Here is a 16,394-nt window from a genome sequence, read left to right as displayed (position 1 = left end):
ACCGTCTCTGCCCTGGGCCACTGTTACGGCTTATTAGCAGGTCTCATTTTGGCCCCTGTCCCCCACCCTCCATCTGTTCCCCATTCAACAGACAGAGGAGGCATCTCAAAACCCAAATCTGAGCATGCCAGCGCCCCCCGAAACCCTTCGGTGTCTCTCACTGCTCTTATCCCACGCGGTTCTGCCCTGACCCCAGCACGATGGTTTTCACTCATACCCACCACTTTTCAGCAACTGTTATTAAGTAACTGGGTAATTAATTGAATAACAACATCTCACTCTCACACTAGAATGTAAGTTCCATGAGGACAGGGAGCATCTCTGTCTTGTTCACATATTGTACTGAGTAGAGAATATGTATTAGTCTAAACTTGTCAACTTGTCTGAGAAGCAACCGGTATGTGGATCTTTTAGCCACCAGAGGGCAGCATTGAAACAAAATTTGGATGAAGACCCCAGGATCCAGGACTAGATGAACAGGAGTGAACTGGGAAGTCTGTGCTTCTGTGCGTGTGAAAAACCCTGGCTGAGGCCCACCCAGCTCAGTGCAAGGCATTATGTCACCGCTTATTTTGTAAATGTGACATTACATCAAACAGAGGGCGGGGAGTGGGAAAAATGTATCATAAACCTGATTCTTCCCCCCAGATAAGCCTTAACAGTCGTCATTTTCATGTACTAGGCTCCATCTGGTGATACACAAACTAAATCAAACCCACTGTGAGTCCCCAGGTTTTTCCAGCAGCTCAAGAGTTATAAATACTCCTCTTGCCCTAAGTGCAGGAAGTAACTCATTGTCCACTCCTTTAACACAACCACCCTGAGGTCAGAAAGGGAATGGAAAATTTTTAAAAATGCAAACAATCTCAGGCAAAGGAAACAAAAATAAGGCACAACTTCACTGAATCTCCACCACTTGCAGCAAACAGCCTCAACCTCCCCGCCCAGGCCGCCCCTGCCTACCCCACGGGCCAGCAGTACCTCGAGCTTGGCCAGCTCCTCGCCATTGTGGAGGATACGGAAGCTGTAGAGGTGGTCCGGGCTTGGGTCTGGGACCACCTCACAGCCCACCAGGCTGAGGGGCTGCTGGGCCACCTTGCTGCGGTTCCGGTCCTGGTAAAAGTGCAGGTGACTGTCCCTGACGGAGCACCAGCGTGACTTCCACTGGCTGTTCACCAGCACGTTCAGGTAACCTGCAGGAGGGCAGGGGTGGCTGAGGGGCGTCCAGGCTGCCTCCACCTCCGGGCCTCCCAAGGTTCCAAGACTGGTCAGGCTTTGCCCGAGAAGTTTTATGAGCTCGGGCTGTGAATCTCAATGTGTTTTTCCCCCTCCTTTGTGTTGGCAGCTAGACCTTTCGAAGGTGGGCAGCACAGCTCTACTAGTATTTGAAAATGGTGTGTCTAGAAGAAAAGTGTGTTGCATCTTGGACTGGGCCAGGCCGCTATGCAAGTGTGCAGGGCAGTGGGATCCCCCAGCCCAGGACTCATCTCCAGGGCACTAAGCGCCCGGCCAGCAGCAGCCTCCAGTCACTCAGGCCACGTGCAGGAGGCTCGCCCTAGCCAGGGTCTCCTCGCTGCAGGTGTGATCCCTCTGCCTCCACGGCCTTAGTTTCCCAGCTTGCGCGACCGCCTTGCCATCCCTGGGTCACTCAGTCTCAGCCTGCAAAGTCCTCCTCCCCCTCACCAACTCCTTCTCATCCTTCCAGATGCAGCTGGCCTTGGCCCTCCCCGGGTCCTGCACGCTCTGCTCTGCCTGCCTTCAGGACACTTGGATTCAGAACAGTGAGACCCTTTGCTTCCACGTCAGCCTCCAATGGACAGTTTCTCACGGGCAGGAACTTGCCATGCTCGTCTTCAGCACCCAGGGTTTACCCCCGGGGCCTCTCCAGCAGGGAGCCCCTCTCTCTCCTGGCATGCAGAGGCAGCCGGCAGCCACCATGCAGTCCTTTACTATTCTCAAATGGTTGCAAGTACAAGAGTTCAGCTTCTCAAGCAGAGGACAAGCTTCCCACCACCCCCAAGGGAAAAAAAAGTTAGATGAACATTTAGGGACCTGACACCATGTGCCAAGTACAGCCTTATCCTTGGGGCTGCAAAGATGAGTAAAATCCAGTCTTTAGGATGCTTTGCAGGCTCCGGAGTGCTGCTCTCCATCCCAGGGACACTGGCTTCCAAAGCAGATGCCTCCTCCACCATAAGGACGTGGCAGCTACTTGGAACCTTAGCCGGAATGAACTAGACTTGTACAGTAGGGTCAAAGTGAATGGCCACCTTCCTACCCAGCCAGTGCTGGCCACACAGCAGGGATCATGAATTGTGGGGATCGTGAATTTCTCAGAGCCATGTTAATATCACAACAAGGTAGCAAAGGGGAAGAATTTGAGCCCAGGACCTAGGACCTCTGGCTCATTTGGGCAGATGCCCCACTTACCCATCACAAGAACTGTGGACCAAAAAGAACTCTGGGTGAGGAGGGTGGGAGCTCGGATGCTGAATCTCGGGAAGGAGAGCCCTTGTGTTCTCCCTGGCCCCTCCCCAGCCACAGGGGGCAGGAGCATGGTTCACTGCTGAATAACATCCAGCCACAACTCCCAAAGTGACTCATCGTAACCAGGCTCTGATGCCTCAAGGCCACGGGGACCGGCAGAGCCAGGCCATTAGCCAGTGCCTGGCTGGAGAAGCAGAAGGCCCAAAGGTGAGGCCTTTTCTGCCACTTTCCCATTCCGCCCTACCCCCCAGCCACCTGGCCAGCTTCAAAACGCAGAACAAACTGGGACTCAGGACGAAAGCCCGGGCTGCGGCATGGGATGCATGAGGAAGAGGAAAGGGCCCAAAGGTGGACAGCAACAGCCTGCAGGGCATGCAATGATGGGCGCCACCCCAGGGCATTTTCTGGGAAAGGTGTCTCTCCCGGCCTCGGTTTCCTCAAGGCTGAGGGAGAGCAGCAGAGGTGACCTGTAAGAGCCTACCAGCACCTACACACACCCTCTGTCCCAGCAACATGGGTTTTGGGGGCCCCTTAATGCATCTCACCGGGGCCCATCTCCTGCCCATGGGTGCCACCCCAGCCCATCCAGCTCCTGTGCGTCCTTCAAAGCTCAGGTCCAGGAAGCCATCTCTGCCCCCGAGTCCTTACAGCTGCTGAGGCGGCAGGTGTGTGTTCACGGGCATAAAGCTATCATCCCTCTTAAGCTTTACGCTCTTAGGACTGTGTCCTCCCTCTGCTCGTCCCTGTCACTGACACTGTGCCTGCCATGCCCTATAAACAATGATCGAATGAACAGACTTTTAAAGACCATCAGGTGAACAGCAATCATTACCCTTCACTTCCACAAAAGATCTTGCATTGCAGCGAGAGTCTGGGTTAGACCTGAGAACCACCTGCAGTGAAGATAAACTATGGGCGACAAGCTCACCATCCGTGAAGACGTTTAAAGTGAGCCCTAAAAGCCCTGCCTTCATCAGCTGAGCAGCTGTCCTGGAGACGGGCTCCAGCCCAGTGGACAAGCCCTCTGGTCCAGAAGGTGGCTAAGATTCTTACTGGATGTCTCGAGGGACCTCTCTGGAGGCTCCAGCGAGGTCGATTTCTTCCTGCCCAGGTTCATCAGGTTGCTCAGCTTGAGGCCGGCAGAACACTTCTTCTTGACTGTCAAGACGAGAGAGAAAGCCACGAGCACAGCCCACAGCTTGGCAACACGCCCTTACGAAGGGTAGAAAAAATAACAGACCCTTCCCACATCTGCCCCTCCCTGCACACGCACACATGCATGCACACACACGTGCACACACAGATACACGCCTGCTCCCCAAACCGGGGTCCACAGGCCAGAGTCAGGTGTCTCTAGCATCGCACGCTCGAGTGGCACATCAGCTTCTCTCATGCAACGTGTCAGCGCTTGAGTATCTTTACAGACTGACTGTATTTGGCTCAAAGAGATTTGAAATTGTTAGCAAATAAGAGATGAGAGAATATTCTACCCCTGGCAACTCATGAAACTTAAATTTGGCCGTCTCTCCCGTTTTCCTGGATCTGTCAGCTGTAATATTCCCAAGGAGTTTATAAATTGGAAGCGTGTTGGAGGTGGCTGTTCAAACCCATCAGGGTGGAGCCAGACAGCTGAACCTCACGGCCTGGGATCCTGTCCCCCCTCCCCATCCTAGGCCGAAGGCCATAAGCACTGGTACCATCTTTCGTCTCTGGGACCTCAGGATGGCCATCGACAGAGCTGCCATACTCTGAGGCGAACAGGTACTTCTCAGTTAAATCTGGCTGTGGAAGAGAGAGAGAGAGAGACAGTGGGTGATCTTATCTGGAAATGGTTACCTCGAAGACCACAATTTAAGAGAAAATAATAGATTACTTTTGAATGTAGGGGTCGCCCTGGTGTCCAGGTCACTGGTGGGACACTGGCTGGGCTTCCCTCTGGGGCTACCTGGAGGACCTGCCTTCATCCTCCCTTCCTGAGGCGCCCTGCCCTGTCCCAGAGCACCTTCGCCTCGTGTATAAGTTCTCGAAACGGCTGCTCAGCCTGATATGACAGCAGCTCTGCAGCCAGTGGGGAGGGCAGGTAGCCAGCCCCGGGGGTGGCCTTAGAGTCGGCGTCCGAACTGAAGCTCATGTCAAGCTGGGAACCACCCACGTAAACCAGGGGCACAAAGATACGTTTTGAGAATCGACTGAAACATCCTCCAGCTCTCGAAACCCCGCTCTGCGTGTGTGTAAAACAGGGGTAACGGCCCCGTCTGCAGAGTCCCTATCGGAGGGGAGCGGCTGCTGCCGTTCGAGTATGAAGCCCTCGGACGTTTCCAATCAAGCTTCTTCTAGAAGCACTTACTGCAGACCTCTGGAAAACAAGCTGGGGGACTCTCAACCAACAGGGCTGGCCTTAGGTGGGACCAAGGACTGACGTGCTTGGCCAGGGAACACTGCATGCAGGTCTTCAAGGAAAGCTGCTGATTCTCACCCCAACGTGATGGAAACCCAAGCTGACTGATTTTTGTTTCTTGTCGATGACCAAGGAATGAGGGAGACAACTAAGACAGGCCCCTCTAAAAGGGCTGTCCGTATTTCTACACGGGGGATGGCCCGTGCCTTCCCAAAGAACAGAGGCCGTCATTCCTGCCCAAGCCCTCTGCGTACCCTCTACGGGACCCTGAGATCAAACAGTGACCCTCTGGCTGCTCTGTGCATCCCAGGCTTCAGGGCATCTGCCTGCAGATACTCGGGGACATGGTATGTGACCCTGCATGTGGGGTCATCCGCTCGGGCAGCCCCCAGCCCTACTTTCTTGACTCTGACCCTTCACCAGGGGCCCCACAGTTCCCTGCAAATGAGCACTGGAGCCGTCCGGCCGGGGTCAACATCGAGACAGCTTCCCCAACTCTGGGAATGAGTGGGAAGAAAGAGCCTGGAACAGTAAATCTCCCTGCCGAAGAATGGAAGACAGAGTGACTTTGTCCCGATCAAGCGCTTCCCCCGCCCCTTGCCCAAGCAAAAAGATATTTCAGATCCGCATCGGCTCCATCAGTTTCCTGCCAAGCTGAAGTGACCGCCTTATCCAAGCATTGCGCGTTGCTTACTAACTGGGCTGGAACGCAAAAGCCAAAGATCCCGATTTTATACGTTTCATTTTTAGGGAGTAAACATGGAATTGGACTCGCCTTCCAGGCAGAGTAGAGCCTTACCTTCTGACAGTTCAGGCGCTGGGCTTCTGGGGTGGACTGGTTTCCCTCGGATGCTCCTTCTGAGGGCAGGCCGCTCACCTCCTGGATGACCTGAAGGAAGAAGGCGGCCGTCAGTGGAGGCCCAGGCCCCCGAGGCCTGCCTGGCCTGCACTCACACCACACTGAAGCTGGAGCCCTCAAGGTCACGAGAGAGTGGGCAGAGGTGAGAGAGAAGACGCATGATTTCCCAAGAACAAAGAGCCACCCCACCCCCAATAGCAGGCCCACATGTGGCCTCAGGACCCAGCTGTGTGGGCTATGATGGGGCTTGTTCCTTGGGCCCTCTCTCCTGCAGGCCCCATATGTTCTGGGTGTGGGCAAGCGGAGACTTTTACAACAAAGCCCAAAGATGGCCAGAGGAGCCATCCCTCAGCTCTGCAGCCCTAGGCTAGGGGCACGCAGGTCAGAGGTGGCACTGGCCATGCCAAGCAGTACCCCTGCTCTGAGCTGGGGCCACATGGGGGATTCCCAGAGGATAAGGGCCCAAGGCAGCCACAATCACACTGCCCAGCCGGAAGCCCTTTGGAGATACGGACTCAGCAAGGGTGATTTCAAAGACCCTCCTTTTTCAGTCTCCGCCGAGAGCCGTTTACGGAAAGGGGTTAAAATCAGAAAAGCTAAAGAATGAAAGGAAGAATAGCTCTGGAGACGGGGAGAGGTAAGGCATTTCTCACTCCTGAGACAGACCTTGGGCCTGAGCCTCAGCCACCGCATGTGTAAGATGGGACAACACCTGTGCCATGGCCGCTGTGAGGACTCATCCCAACGCGTTCATTAGCATCCTTACTGGCTGGGGCCTAGATACACGGAAGCACGCGAGGCCGAGCGTCCAGGCTCGAGGGCGCAGCGTTTCCACTTCTCTGCGAGAGTTCTGCCTTGTGCCTGCCGTTCCTGGGACTCCTGTTCCAAACTCAACATCTCCTATTTACTGTCATATATCTGTCCAACCCTGAAGGCACAGGTATGACTATGCAGAGTTGAGACACAGAGGCCCAGGGCAGGTAGGTAGATGCGTCTGGTTCAGAGCCCATTGGACAGGCTAACGGGTCCCACCCGAGTGCAAGCGTGTGCAGTCTCTCAAGAGTCGGGTGCTTCCGGCCAAGTCTGCCTCTGCACTCACCTGAGCAGGAAGGAAAGGGCCAACGGAGAGGCCGTGTCTTTTCAAAGTGTTCTTGTCTTTAAACCACCACCAAGACTGGGGGTGGGGAGGACAGAGGTCTGAGAAAGAGGGTGTGAATTGGAGAGGGAGGCTGGGCGTCAGGGGAAGGGCAGGTGGGTCTGGGCAGTCAGGGGAGCGACACTGGGCACTGGGAGCCGGTGCAGTGCACGTGCACGTATGTAAGTACTTGTGCGTGCACGTGAGTGCATGATATCTGTGTGTGTGTACAGATGGGTGTGGAGGGCGGATATAATGCTCCTGAATGGAAATGCATCAACGTGGCAGAGACGCAGAAAGGAGGGAAGGGGCCTCTGGCTCTCTCTGGCCTCACCAAGGGCCCTGCTAGGTCTGGAGATTCCTCTGCAACCGTGGGCATCTTCTTGACACAAATCTTACGCCTTCGGGAATCGTCAATCGTTAATAAGGGGCGGCAGGCCCCTCCCAGGTGCTTCCTCATGCGGGCTACGTCACGGAAAGTGTAAGCAGAAGTGACTGTGTGCACTGGAGGTGACGGAGCACAGCCCTGGTCAGTTCTGGGCTTGAAACTCGATGCAGCCACTTGCCAGCTGGCCTTGATTGGTCACCTCCTCCCTGTTAGCCTTAAACTCCATTCCAAAACGGGACATTAACATCACCCAGCTTCCTGCAATGTGTGTTATACTTGCTAAAAGTGGGTTAAACTTGCTCAAAGCGCATGGCCCATGGTAAGTAACAAGTGGCAGCGACATCTATTCTTTTTTAATAAGGAGGTTGATGACGTATCATTAGAGGCCAATAGATAAAACGATTTCAACTAGAACCCACGCCCAGGGCACTGAGAAGGACGCAGACCTGGCAGCAGAGTGCTGCGGTCCATCTCCCTAAGGCTGATTCCCACCACTCAGAACGCAGGAGGCCCTGGGACCTGGAACGAGCTAGACCCTTTACCCCGGACGACATCCATCCTTTTCAGGAAAAGCTGGGGAGCCAGAACTGCAGGGGTCCCAGGAGGCCCCGTGGGGAGCAGGCCCGTTTCCCCAGCCCCCCCCCCCGCCGCTGGGGGCTCCCTCACCCTGAGCCACTGCTCGGCCTGGTCCTTGCTCTGCAGGCCCAGCACGATCACGTCGGCGTTCATCGGCGTGATCTTCAGCTTGTGTTCCTTCTTCCGCACTTGCTTCTCCTTGTGTACAACGCTGCTGCCCAGCAAGTTCACGTCCAGCTGAGGGCTGTGGTCCTTGGAGGATTTGTAGCACTGGAAGCAAAGAGACGAGGCACCGCTTCGCCAGGGGTGCCAAGCCTAGCCGGGGTCTGCGGAGGGAGGGGCTGCTGGGCGTGGCAGGACCCGCTGAGAGCTGGGCTGCGCCCCGCAGAGCCACAGGCCAGACGCATAACCTCAAAACAAGGCAACTCCTGGTCTCGGCATCAGACAGGCAGGTCGTCTGCCTCTCCTTCAAGCTCACTTCTCACTGGCCCCGGGACCTGCTTATCTGAGCTGCTCTAACCTCACTGTGGGCCTGGCTGGTCCCTAAAATACGTCTCCTACAGGCACCACTCACATATCCGGGGTGGAACACGCTTGTCCCATTTCTCTGCCTCTGCGTTTCTCGCGCAGCTACCCCAGCAAGGGGTCCACAGGGGAAGAAGACTAAGCTTTTCATCTGCTTGGTTAGGAAGATGATATTGCTAACAAAGCAAAGAAGGGATTTTCTTCCCCTACCAGAGAAAATACTGTGCCTCTCGGTCTCTCATTTGCAAAATGGGGGTCCTCGTGGGGCTGCAACGGGGTCACCCAACGGCGCGTCTGCACAGAGCAGGGCACGTTGGAAGCAGTGAGGAAAGGGTGTTTGTATGATGCCACGGAACTTCAAATCACAACATAAAACTGTGAATTTTACTTTAAATAACAGGAAACAGGTCTCTGGTAATACCTTCTGATTTCTTCATGGGTCTTGTCTTATAATCAGTAATGCAAAATATTGTGACTTCTTAGAAAACACCTAATTTATGATTCTCATGCCACACAGACATGCAGTAGCCAGAACCAGGGCTAGGGGAGCCCTGATCTGGCAGCAGGCTCCACCCCCAATCTCCAGTGTCCTGGAAGCAGGGAAGAACAGGCCCTCAGACTGGGGACAAAAAGGTCCCTGGAAAAAATGTGGATGGGATGGGGTGGGGGAGGGGTGGTCTGATGAAAATGACTAGACTTTTCTACCTCGGAAAAAGCGCATTCCTAGAAGCTTGATCAGATTGTCTAATTACCTTTTTGGCGATAAGAAATCATAAAATTCAAATTAAAAAAAAAAGAAACAGCACACTCATGCATGCAAAATTCTATGTACGATTTCAAGTTAGAAAGTGATGAAAATCTGATATAAAGGGGTCTAACCACCTGATATTAGGGACCATCCCCTCCCCCCAAAAGAGAGAGAAGACCAGAACATGAGACCAACTGACCAGGAGTCTGGTGTCCTTGATGACGCAGAGCTGCTTGGCCCACTGCCCCAGCCACTTCTTGCGCCACAGAAAGGCGCAGATGCGGGTGTCACGCATCAGCTCGATGCTGGCCTCAGGGGAGGGCCACTGGTAGGGGGCCGACTTGCCTCTGCTGCCTTCCTCCTCATCGTAGGACTCATAGGAGCTGCTCACTGCCTCTCCATCCTCTGCAAGGAAGATGCGCTCGGTCACAGCCCCGCCAAGCAGGGGACATTCCTAAGCATGCTCGTTCGTTCAGGAGGGGGGACAACAGGCAGCAGGCAGGAGCAGCCACTGGCCCCCAGGCCACAACCCACCTGCCCCTCCAGGCTCTTGAACCAGCTCCAGAGCTGCCAACCACAGACCCAGGCAGATTTTCCGGCCCTCACCCCCGGACCAAAGCTTCTTAGATGCTGCCTCTGGCCACAGACACAAACAACCTAAAACCAAGGGTTTCTCCCTTTCTCTCCTCAAATCCTGTCATGCTCAGACCCCACTCAAGGCCTCTGTTTTCTCAGTTGAAAGATGAAGTGGATGGGTGAGGCTCTTTCTGGTTCTCCAGGCCTGGTGCTCTGTCATCATTTGAGCCAAGAGCTGGGCACGTGGCAAGCCTCCAAGAGCTGTCTGCCCGGCTGGACCCGCTCTGACCCGATTCTGTCCTGGAAGCAGGGAGGGGATATGGCACCTCAGAAACAAAAGGTAAAATGAACCATGGCCAGAAATGGCTTTCTGGGGAAGGGGCCACCTTCCCGTTCCTCCAGGCTCTCCTCATGGTCGCAATCTTTTCCAAAATCTACCTCATCCTGCACAGACTCTATTCTCTCTCTCTCCCCCACCGAACACCTCTCGGCACAAACTTAGTGCACACAGGCGCGTGCGCGCACGAGCACACACACAATCAAGCAAGCCCGCGAAAGCGGGACGCCCAGAACTCCAGGTCTCTGGTCCAACCCTTGGCTCAGCACAGAAATCCTATGTATTGTAACTTTGATGGCGCTCCATCCAGCCTCTGCTTGAATTCTCCATGGATGGGGAGCTCACTTCCTTCCAACTGCTCCCATTACTGGGCCGCTCTCACAGAGTGGGTCTACCATGGGCTTCCCTGTGACTTCTACACACACCATCTGTGTCCTCGAGTCAGGGTGAATGAATGAAGCCTCTCGTTCTTCCCCATGACATCCTCCAGGAAAGACACAGCCCAGAAGCCCCTTGTCCTGCCTTCTCCAGAAGCCCTTTCTACCACCTGCATAGCTAGGTCCCTGCATACCAAGAAAACAGAGCCACACTTGAATTCGAATATAGGAAAACAGATGAGGCCACTGCCACAGTTATTCTGACTACGATGCCAATAAAAACGTGTTTTACATTTTTGATATTTTTGAAAATAACACTTTAAAAAGCAGTGCTACCCAGTGTGGGACCCCGAACTCTCACGTTACTGGTGGCAACGTAAACCAACATGGGCCTCTCAGAAAACGGTCTGGCAGCCTGCTGTTTCAAGAGCTATAAAAACACCTGTATCCTTTGACCCAAGAATCCCGGTCCTGGGAGTTTACCCTAGGAAACTGGTTTTTTAAAAAAGGAAGGAAGGGGAGAAGTTTACATGCATTAAGACATTAATTCGAGCACAATTTAACAGTCAGCAGAAACAGAATGAGGGAAGCATGATTTCATCCAGCTAGGAGCATAGCATGCAACTGTAATCAATGAAAACCCTGAAGACTCTTTTGCAACTCGATAGATACGACGGTAAGAGAGAAACCACATTGTTATTTATGCAAATAGATCAGGACTGAAAGGCAACAGGGAGGACTCAAAGTAGTTGATCTGATCTGGTGGTAGAATCGGGGCGCTTTTATTTTTTAAGAAAAAGAGGGAATGCGGTTAATAGCATTCATACGATGGCTAGGCGGAGGGCCAGGGGAGGGAGGGAGCAATTGGGGGGATCGTTTTATGAACTATATAGATGTCTCACCACTGCACTGTATACTTGAAACGAATTTAAATAAATTTTTAAAAAGTCCTTATTGTCAGTATTGTATTAATGTGTACAGTAAGTGAAATAAGCATGAATGCGAGGTCCCTGGGACACCCCTTCCCGTAACAAAAAGTAATGGGAGCGGCTCCAGAGCTCAGTGTGAAGAAGCTGGCCCAGGCCGCTGCCTATTTCGTGCTTCTGGGGCTACTCAGAAATCTAAGATCTGCCTGTCCACCTCGGCAGGGGATGCAGAGAGATGAGAAGAAAGAGCAAAATCATAGCATCTCAAGCTACGTGGAGTAGCTTGGAGGATATTTTGGGCAAATGTCTTCATTTTGTTTCTCCCCAAGAGCAGTCATAGAGCACCACCATAAATGTAAGATATTCTTAAAACACATACTTGGCTTCCAGGGGTCCTAGGGCAAATAGGTGTGAAGGGCAGGATGATCAGATAATTCCGTCCCCATTTTTGCGGTCCCTAGGTGGGCTGCACCCCACTGTGTCCTGTCCTCGGGAACAGAGGGCAGGACAACCATGCAACACGCTGGGTCCTTCAGCCATGCTTTCAGATGCCACAGGCAGGGATCTGTGGAAGGCAGGGTAAGTCTCTGCTGGAGGGATGACACATGGCATGCAGGACCCGGCATGAGAGCAGGAAGAGAGCAGTGGCCGCACTCGGGGCATGACCCTGTCTCTGAGAGCCAGGCAGCAGGCACAGATTCGACGGCATTCCAGCTCGGGGGACAAGCAGTACCCAAGGTGATCGTGGCATAAACGACTCCTTCGGGCACCCGCACCCATCTGGGGACTCCAGTGGGAGGAAATCTGCCAGAATGACCTGTATGATATCCGGAAACACAGACGAAGGCAAGCTGGAGAGAGACAAGATGCAGAGAGGGACAGAGATACCGAGAGAGAGACCCGGATGTGGCGACGTGGCCGCCTGCTCACCAGAAGTCAGTGCTTTCCCTGTGGAGGTGTGGGCTTGTCAGGAGAGGCCCCAGCCCGGCTAAGGACTTCATTTCCCAGCCCCTTCATTCACATCCGGGGATGACCACGTGACTAATCACCACCAACAGAACGTGGGTAGAGAGATGTGTGTCCCTTCTGGCTGGTGCTTTTAAGATGCACATAGGGGTTCTTTTCTCTCTCTCTCTCTCTCTCTCTCCAGAGGATTCTGTGGCCTCAGAGGGTGGCAGAGCCCACCCTGGAAGAAGCCTGGGTACCCACACTACCCACTGACCAGTAACACCCATATCGAACTGTCCATGAGTGAGAAGCAGATTTGTATTGTGACGATGAATTGAAAGGGGACTGCTTGTTCCAGCAGCAGTTATTACCCAAGCAGGAGACATCAATGAAGGAGCAGGTGTCTTGGGCAAGCAGGACAGACACGATTACCCCCTGCACAGGCCAGCGGGGTACTTACTAAAGTTTTACTTGGAAACGAGAGCCTGACCCGGAGGAGCAATGTGGGGAACGTGCTGACAAAGCAGGACGAGAATCCAAGACACTGGTCTTTTGTAGGAAGTCAGCACAATCGCCGCTGGCCAACCAACTAGAGGAAGGGGCCAGAGCCCAACGGTCATTCCTCCTGCTGTGACCTGCACGTCTCACAGCTCAAACCCATGTGGGGGACAACACACTGGCTGGCTTATATCACAGGTGAGGCCCCCTCTTTGTGGCAAATGTGGCCTGTTCTCCCCAAGTCACTCTTGGTCCTTGTCCAGGCAGGAGACGAAAGGCAACCTGGCATCTTCCCAACCCCACTGCTGTGTTTGAGCTGACCCTGTGATGAGCTCCCCACTCTTGGCTAAAACTAATGAATTCACAGTCTAGCAACAGACACCAAGAAGCTGAGGTCTTTCTGATCGCTTGTTTGTGTCAAGATGAGGTGTCTGCCCCACAAACAGGCCCCTGCGAGTGTCTGGAAGGCAGGCCCCGGCTGGCACAGGCTACACCCACGAGAGAGCCAGGCTGAAGATGCAACAAAGGTAGATTCTCACCATGGTGACTCATGGCTTCCACCTTCCAGACACAGCCAGACAGCAGCACCACACCCTCAGCTTCGGTCTGAAATCACAGCGCGGCCGGTAGCTCGGCAATGCCTCACACACTCAGTGGGTTCAAGCTGAGTGACTTATGCCTACCACACCAGCCTCTTAGAAGAAGATAACCTCAGGCCGAACAGGTCCTCCCTCCTACACTGTTCCCGGGGCCGCAGGCAGTAGGTGAAGCGTGAAGAAAGAGAAGAATCCAATGAGGCTCCAGGCAACTGGTCCTGTCTCATCCCTGGTCCTGTTCTCAATGGAACCCACGATGCCCCCGTCAGCCAAGTTCATTCCCATCACCAGGGACCCTCACTTCTCACATTTGCAAATCGCTTACACTTTCAAAGACCCTTCGCTTACAAAGGATGGAAAGAGGAAGAGGTAAGAAGGGGAGAGTGAGAGGACCAGCTGCCCGGAAGAGTAAGGTCACAACCATCTCTTTCTCCCAGAACCTTTGGAGCTTTTCTGTGTTAAAGAGGATTTCTGATCTGACTTCCTCCGGCTGAGAACCCTGGCCAAGGACAGATGGCTCAGTGCGAGGCCTGCCCCCACAGGACAGGTGATCGTCTTAATACCTAAGTTAGGTCAGCCAACGAGCAACCCTCCAAGGGCTTGCGGTGTCATTCAGAGAGAAGCTAAAGTCCTCACCGTGGCCTGCACCTGACTTCCGCGTCCCCATTTGCCGTCTCTCCCCTCCCCGCACCTCACCTGCTCCTGCCACGATAGCCTCCTTGCTGTTCCTCAAACGTGCTAAGAGCTTTCCCGCCTCAGGACCTTTGCATGTACCGTGCTGTCTGGGACGTTCTTCTTGCAGTTCTCTGCCTCACCCACTTCCCTTCATTGGGGTCACACTATGTAAAGTCTTTCCTATCTTAAAGAACACCCCTCTCCTGCCCACCCCAGCCCCTGCTGGTTTCCATCTTTATCACCCCCTGACACCTCCTATGTTTATTTGTCGTCTGTCTCTTCTCACAGAACTTAAGGGCCATGACTGCTGAGCTCTCCCAATGCTCCGGGTTCCTGACTTCTAGAAGTATGTGGCACACAGTGGGAGCACAGTAACCGTGAGTCCGACGAAAGAACCCTGGAAATTGGGCTCTGCCTCAGTCTGACCAACACGTCTTTCCTCTGTCCCACTTCTGGGCTGAACCCGGCAACATTTAGGCCAGAACACCGAAAGCATCAGACAGTACACCAGGACCATCGTGCACCACCCTGAGCCCTTCCTTGCAGGCGGGCTGGTCTGCTGTAGGTCTCAGCTCCCCACCAGACCAGATGCCCAGTGCGCTTGGCCCAGTTCTCAGCTTGGGCCGCTCTCTGGGACCAGCAGCCCAGGTTGTCCTCTGCTTCCAGCACCAGGATCTGTGCAGAGAGCAGCTGGACTCCGTCCGAGCCCCAGCCACAGCCCCGGATGTACCATTGAGGGACATGTCATATGGCTCAGCCTCTTCATAGTAGCCCTCTGGAGACTCGATCTTTGGGATGGAGAGCTGCTCCCGTTCTGGAATCTGTGGTAGAACAAATCAAACAAACGCGCTCAGATATGATACACTGGCAACTCGCTGGAATTAGCGCTCTGGGTGGGAGGAAAGTCCAGAAGAAATAATAATGCCTGGTTGGACTTCCAGAAAGTTGGGAGGGAGAATGCAGAACGCCAGGAGTCCCGTCAGCCAGCCTGTCCACAGCGATCGGCCAAGTCTCAGCTTCCTCCTCTGCAAAATGAGGCATGGACCCCGCCGGACAAACCATCATTATGCATGTGACATGTAACACACTTTGAGTCCAGATGGTGCTAGGCTATTGTCGTAGCTACTATGGCTGCTCGATAGAATATATGTTCTAAAAAAACACGGCTAATCAGAGGCAGATGGAAGAAGGTGACTAAAGCTTCTAAATCTCCTAAATCTCAAACTTCTACCATAATAAGTTCAGTCATTCATTCAGCAAATATTGGATGGCTCCCGCATACGAGCTGTAAGGGACGCATCCAGCCCACTCAGGAGTCAGTCCTAAGAAAGACTTAACTAGCCAGGGAATGTGCACAGCTCCTGATCAGGTGCATCGTGAGTACTGCTGGTAAGAGGCAAGTTCAAAGTTCTGTGGGAACCAGGAGGATACGAGGAACACTGAGGATGCTCAGAGGACAAGATCTTTGAGCTCAGTCTCAAAGATGACCCTGAGCTGCTTATGTGGAGCGGGGTGAATGAGCACAATTTGAATAGAATGAAGAAAAATACAACAGTGTAGAAGCAAGAAGCATGAAATCAACTCTATTCCTCCATTACTGCTCCTGTAAAATGGGCACCAGACTGTGAAGCTAATCTTAGAAGCAATAGCGGGGGGGCGGGGGGCGGGGAGAAAAAGAGACGAATTGTTAATTACGTGACTGTTACTATACACAGGTCATAAACACATAAGCATCTGCCCACATGAGTCTCCAGTGTCTTCCCGAATGATGAAACCCCTGAGGAGGGCCGAGGGAATATCCACAGTGAGCTGAGAACAGAAATGACGAGATCTGAAGTGCATCTTCACTCCTGGTTTTGAAAAGTCCTTGTGCTGGACATTCCGCATGAGGGGCAGGCCTGGGCCTTCAGGAAACTCCGAGGGACAGCAAAGGAAGGCCTTAGGGTAAAGGCGTTGAGGGCGCACCTTGAAGAGGGGGCAGCCAGTGGAAGGACCCCGCAGGACCCTGAGCTCAGATGGATGCCTGCCCTGCTGGTAGGGGAGGGAGGAGATCTAGAAACCCGATCTGGAAAATGAGCTTATCTGGTGGACCCATAGTAGAGACAGCTCCTCTAGTCTGGGCCCAGAAGATGGTGGGAGTAGTCAGCTTGGGCTCAGGTCCCCATGGGACAGTACTCTGCCTGGGCTGTAAGAGTGTCCACTCTCAGCTCCCCCCAGGGCACAGTGATGTTCCTGTGGCTGCTTCACCAAAACCAGGGTCCCCAGGGCCAAGTCCTGTGTGGCTTGGCATCTGAAGTCTGTTTAGGACGTGGTTCCATAGTGTAGCAGTTAGCATGTCTACTTTA

The 16,394-nt window shown here is 53.6% G+C and overlaps 1 protein-coding gene across 4 annotated transcripts in view; it reads right to left on the bottom strand.

Annotated features, from left to right (window-relative positions):
* AFAP1L2 (actin filament associated protein 1 like 2) overlaps nt 1–16,394 on the bottom strand; it is an 89,938-nt gene that overhangs the window by 6,054 nt on the left and 67,490 nt on the right. For 2 of the 4 annotated variants that reach the window (XM_039871147.1, XM_039871145.1), the window contains exons 5-11: nt 14,780–14,870; nt 9,316–9,521; nt 7,934–8,113; nt 5,685–5,774; nt 4,185–4,269; nt 3,541–3,699; nt 982–1,193 (exon numbers count right to left, since the gene is read on the bottom strand). In XM_039871147.1, the coding sequence (XP_039727081.1) occupies nt 982–1,193; nt 3,541–3,699; nt 4,185–4,269; nt 5,685–5,774; nt 7,934–8,113; nt 9,316–9,521; nt 14,780–14,870 (1,023 nt within the window). Of the gene's footprint in view, nt 1–981; nt 1,194–3,540; nt 3,700–4,184; nt 4,270–5,684; nt 5,775–7,933; nt 8,114–9,315; nt 9,522–12,065; nt 12,150–14,779; nt 14,871–16,394 lie in introns of all 4 variants that reach the window. The other 2 variants (XM_039871149.1, XM_039871146.1) reach the window with 2 other exon arrangements.

This window comes from Pteropus medius, unplaced genomic scaffold (genome assembly GCF_902729225.1).
Source record: "Pteropus medius unplaced genomic scaffold, Ma_sr-lr_union100, whole genome shotgun sequence".
NCBI classification, from domain to species: Eukaryota; Metazoa; Chordata; class Mammalia; order Chiroptera; family Pteropodidae; genus Pteropus; species Pteropus medius.
Note: the sequence above shows the minus strand (reverse complement) of the source record. Positions and strands in the feature narration are given on the sequence as shown.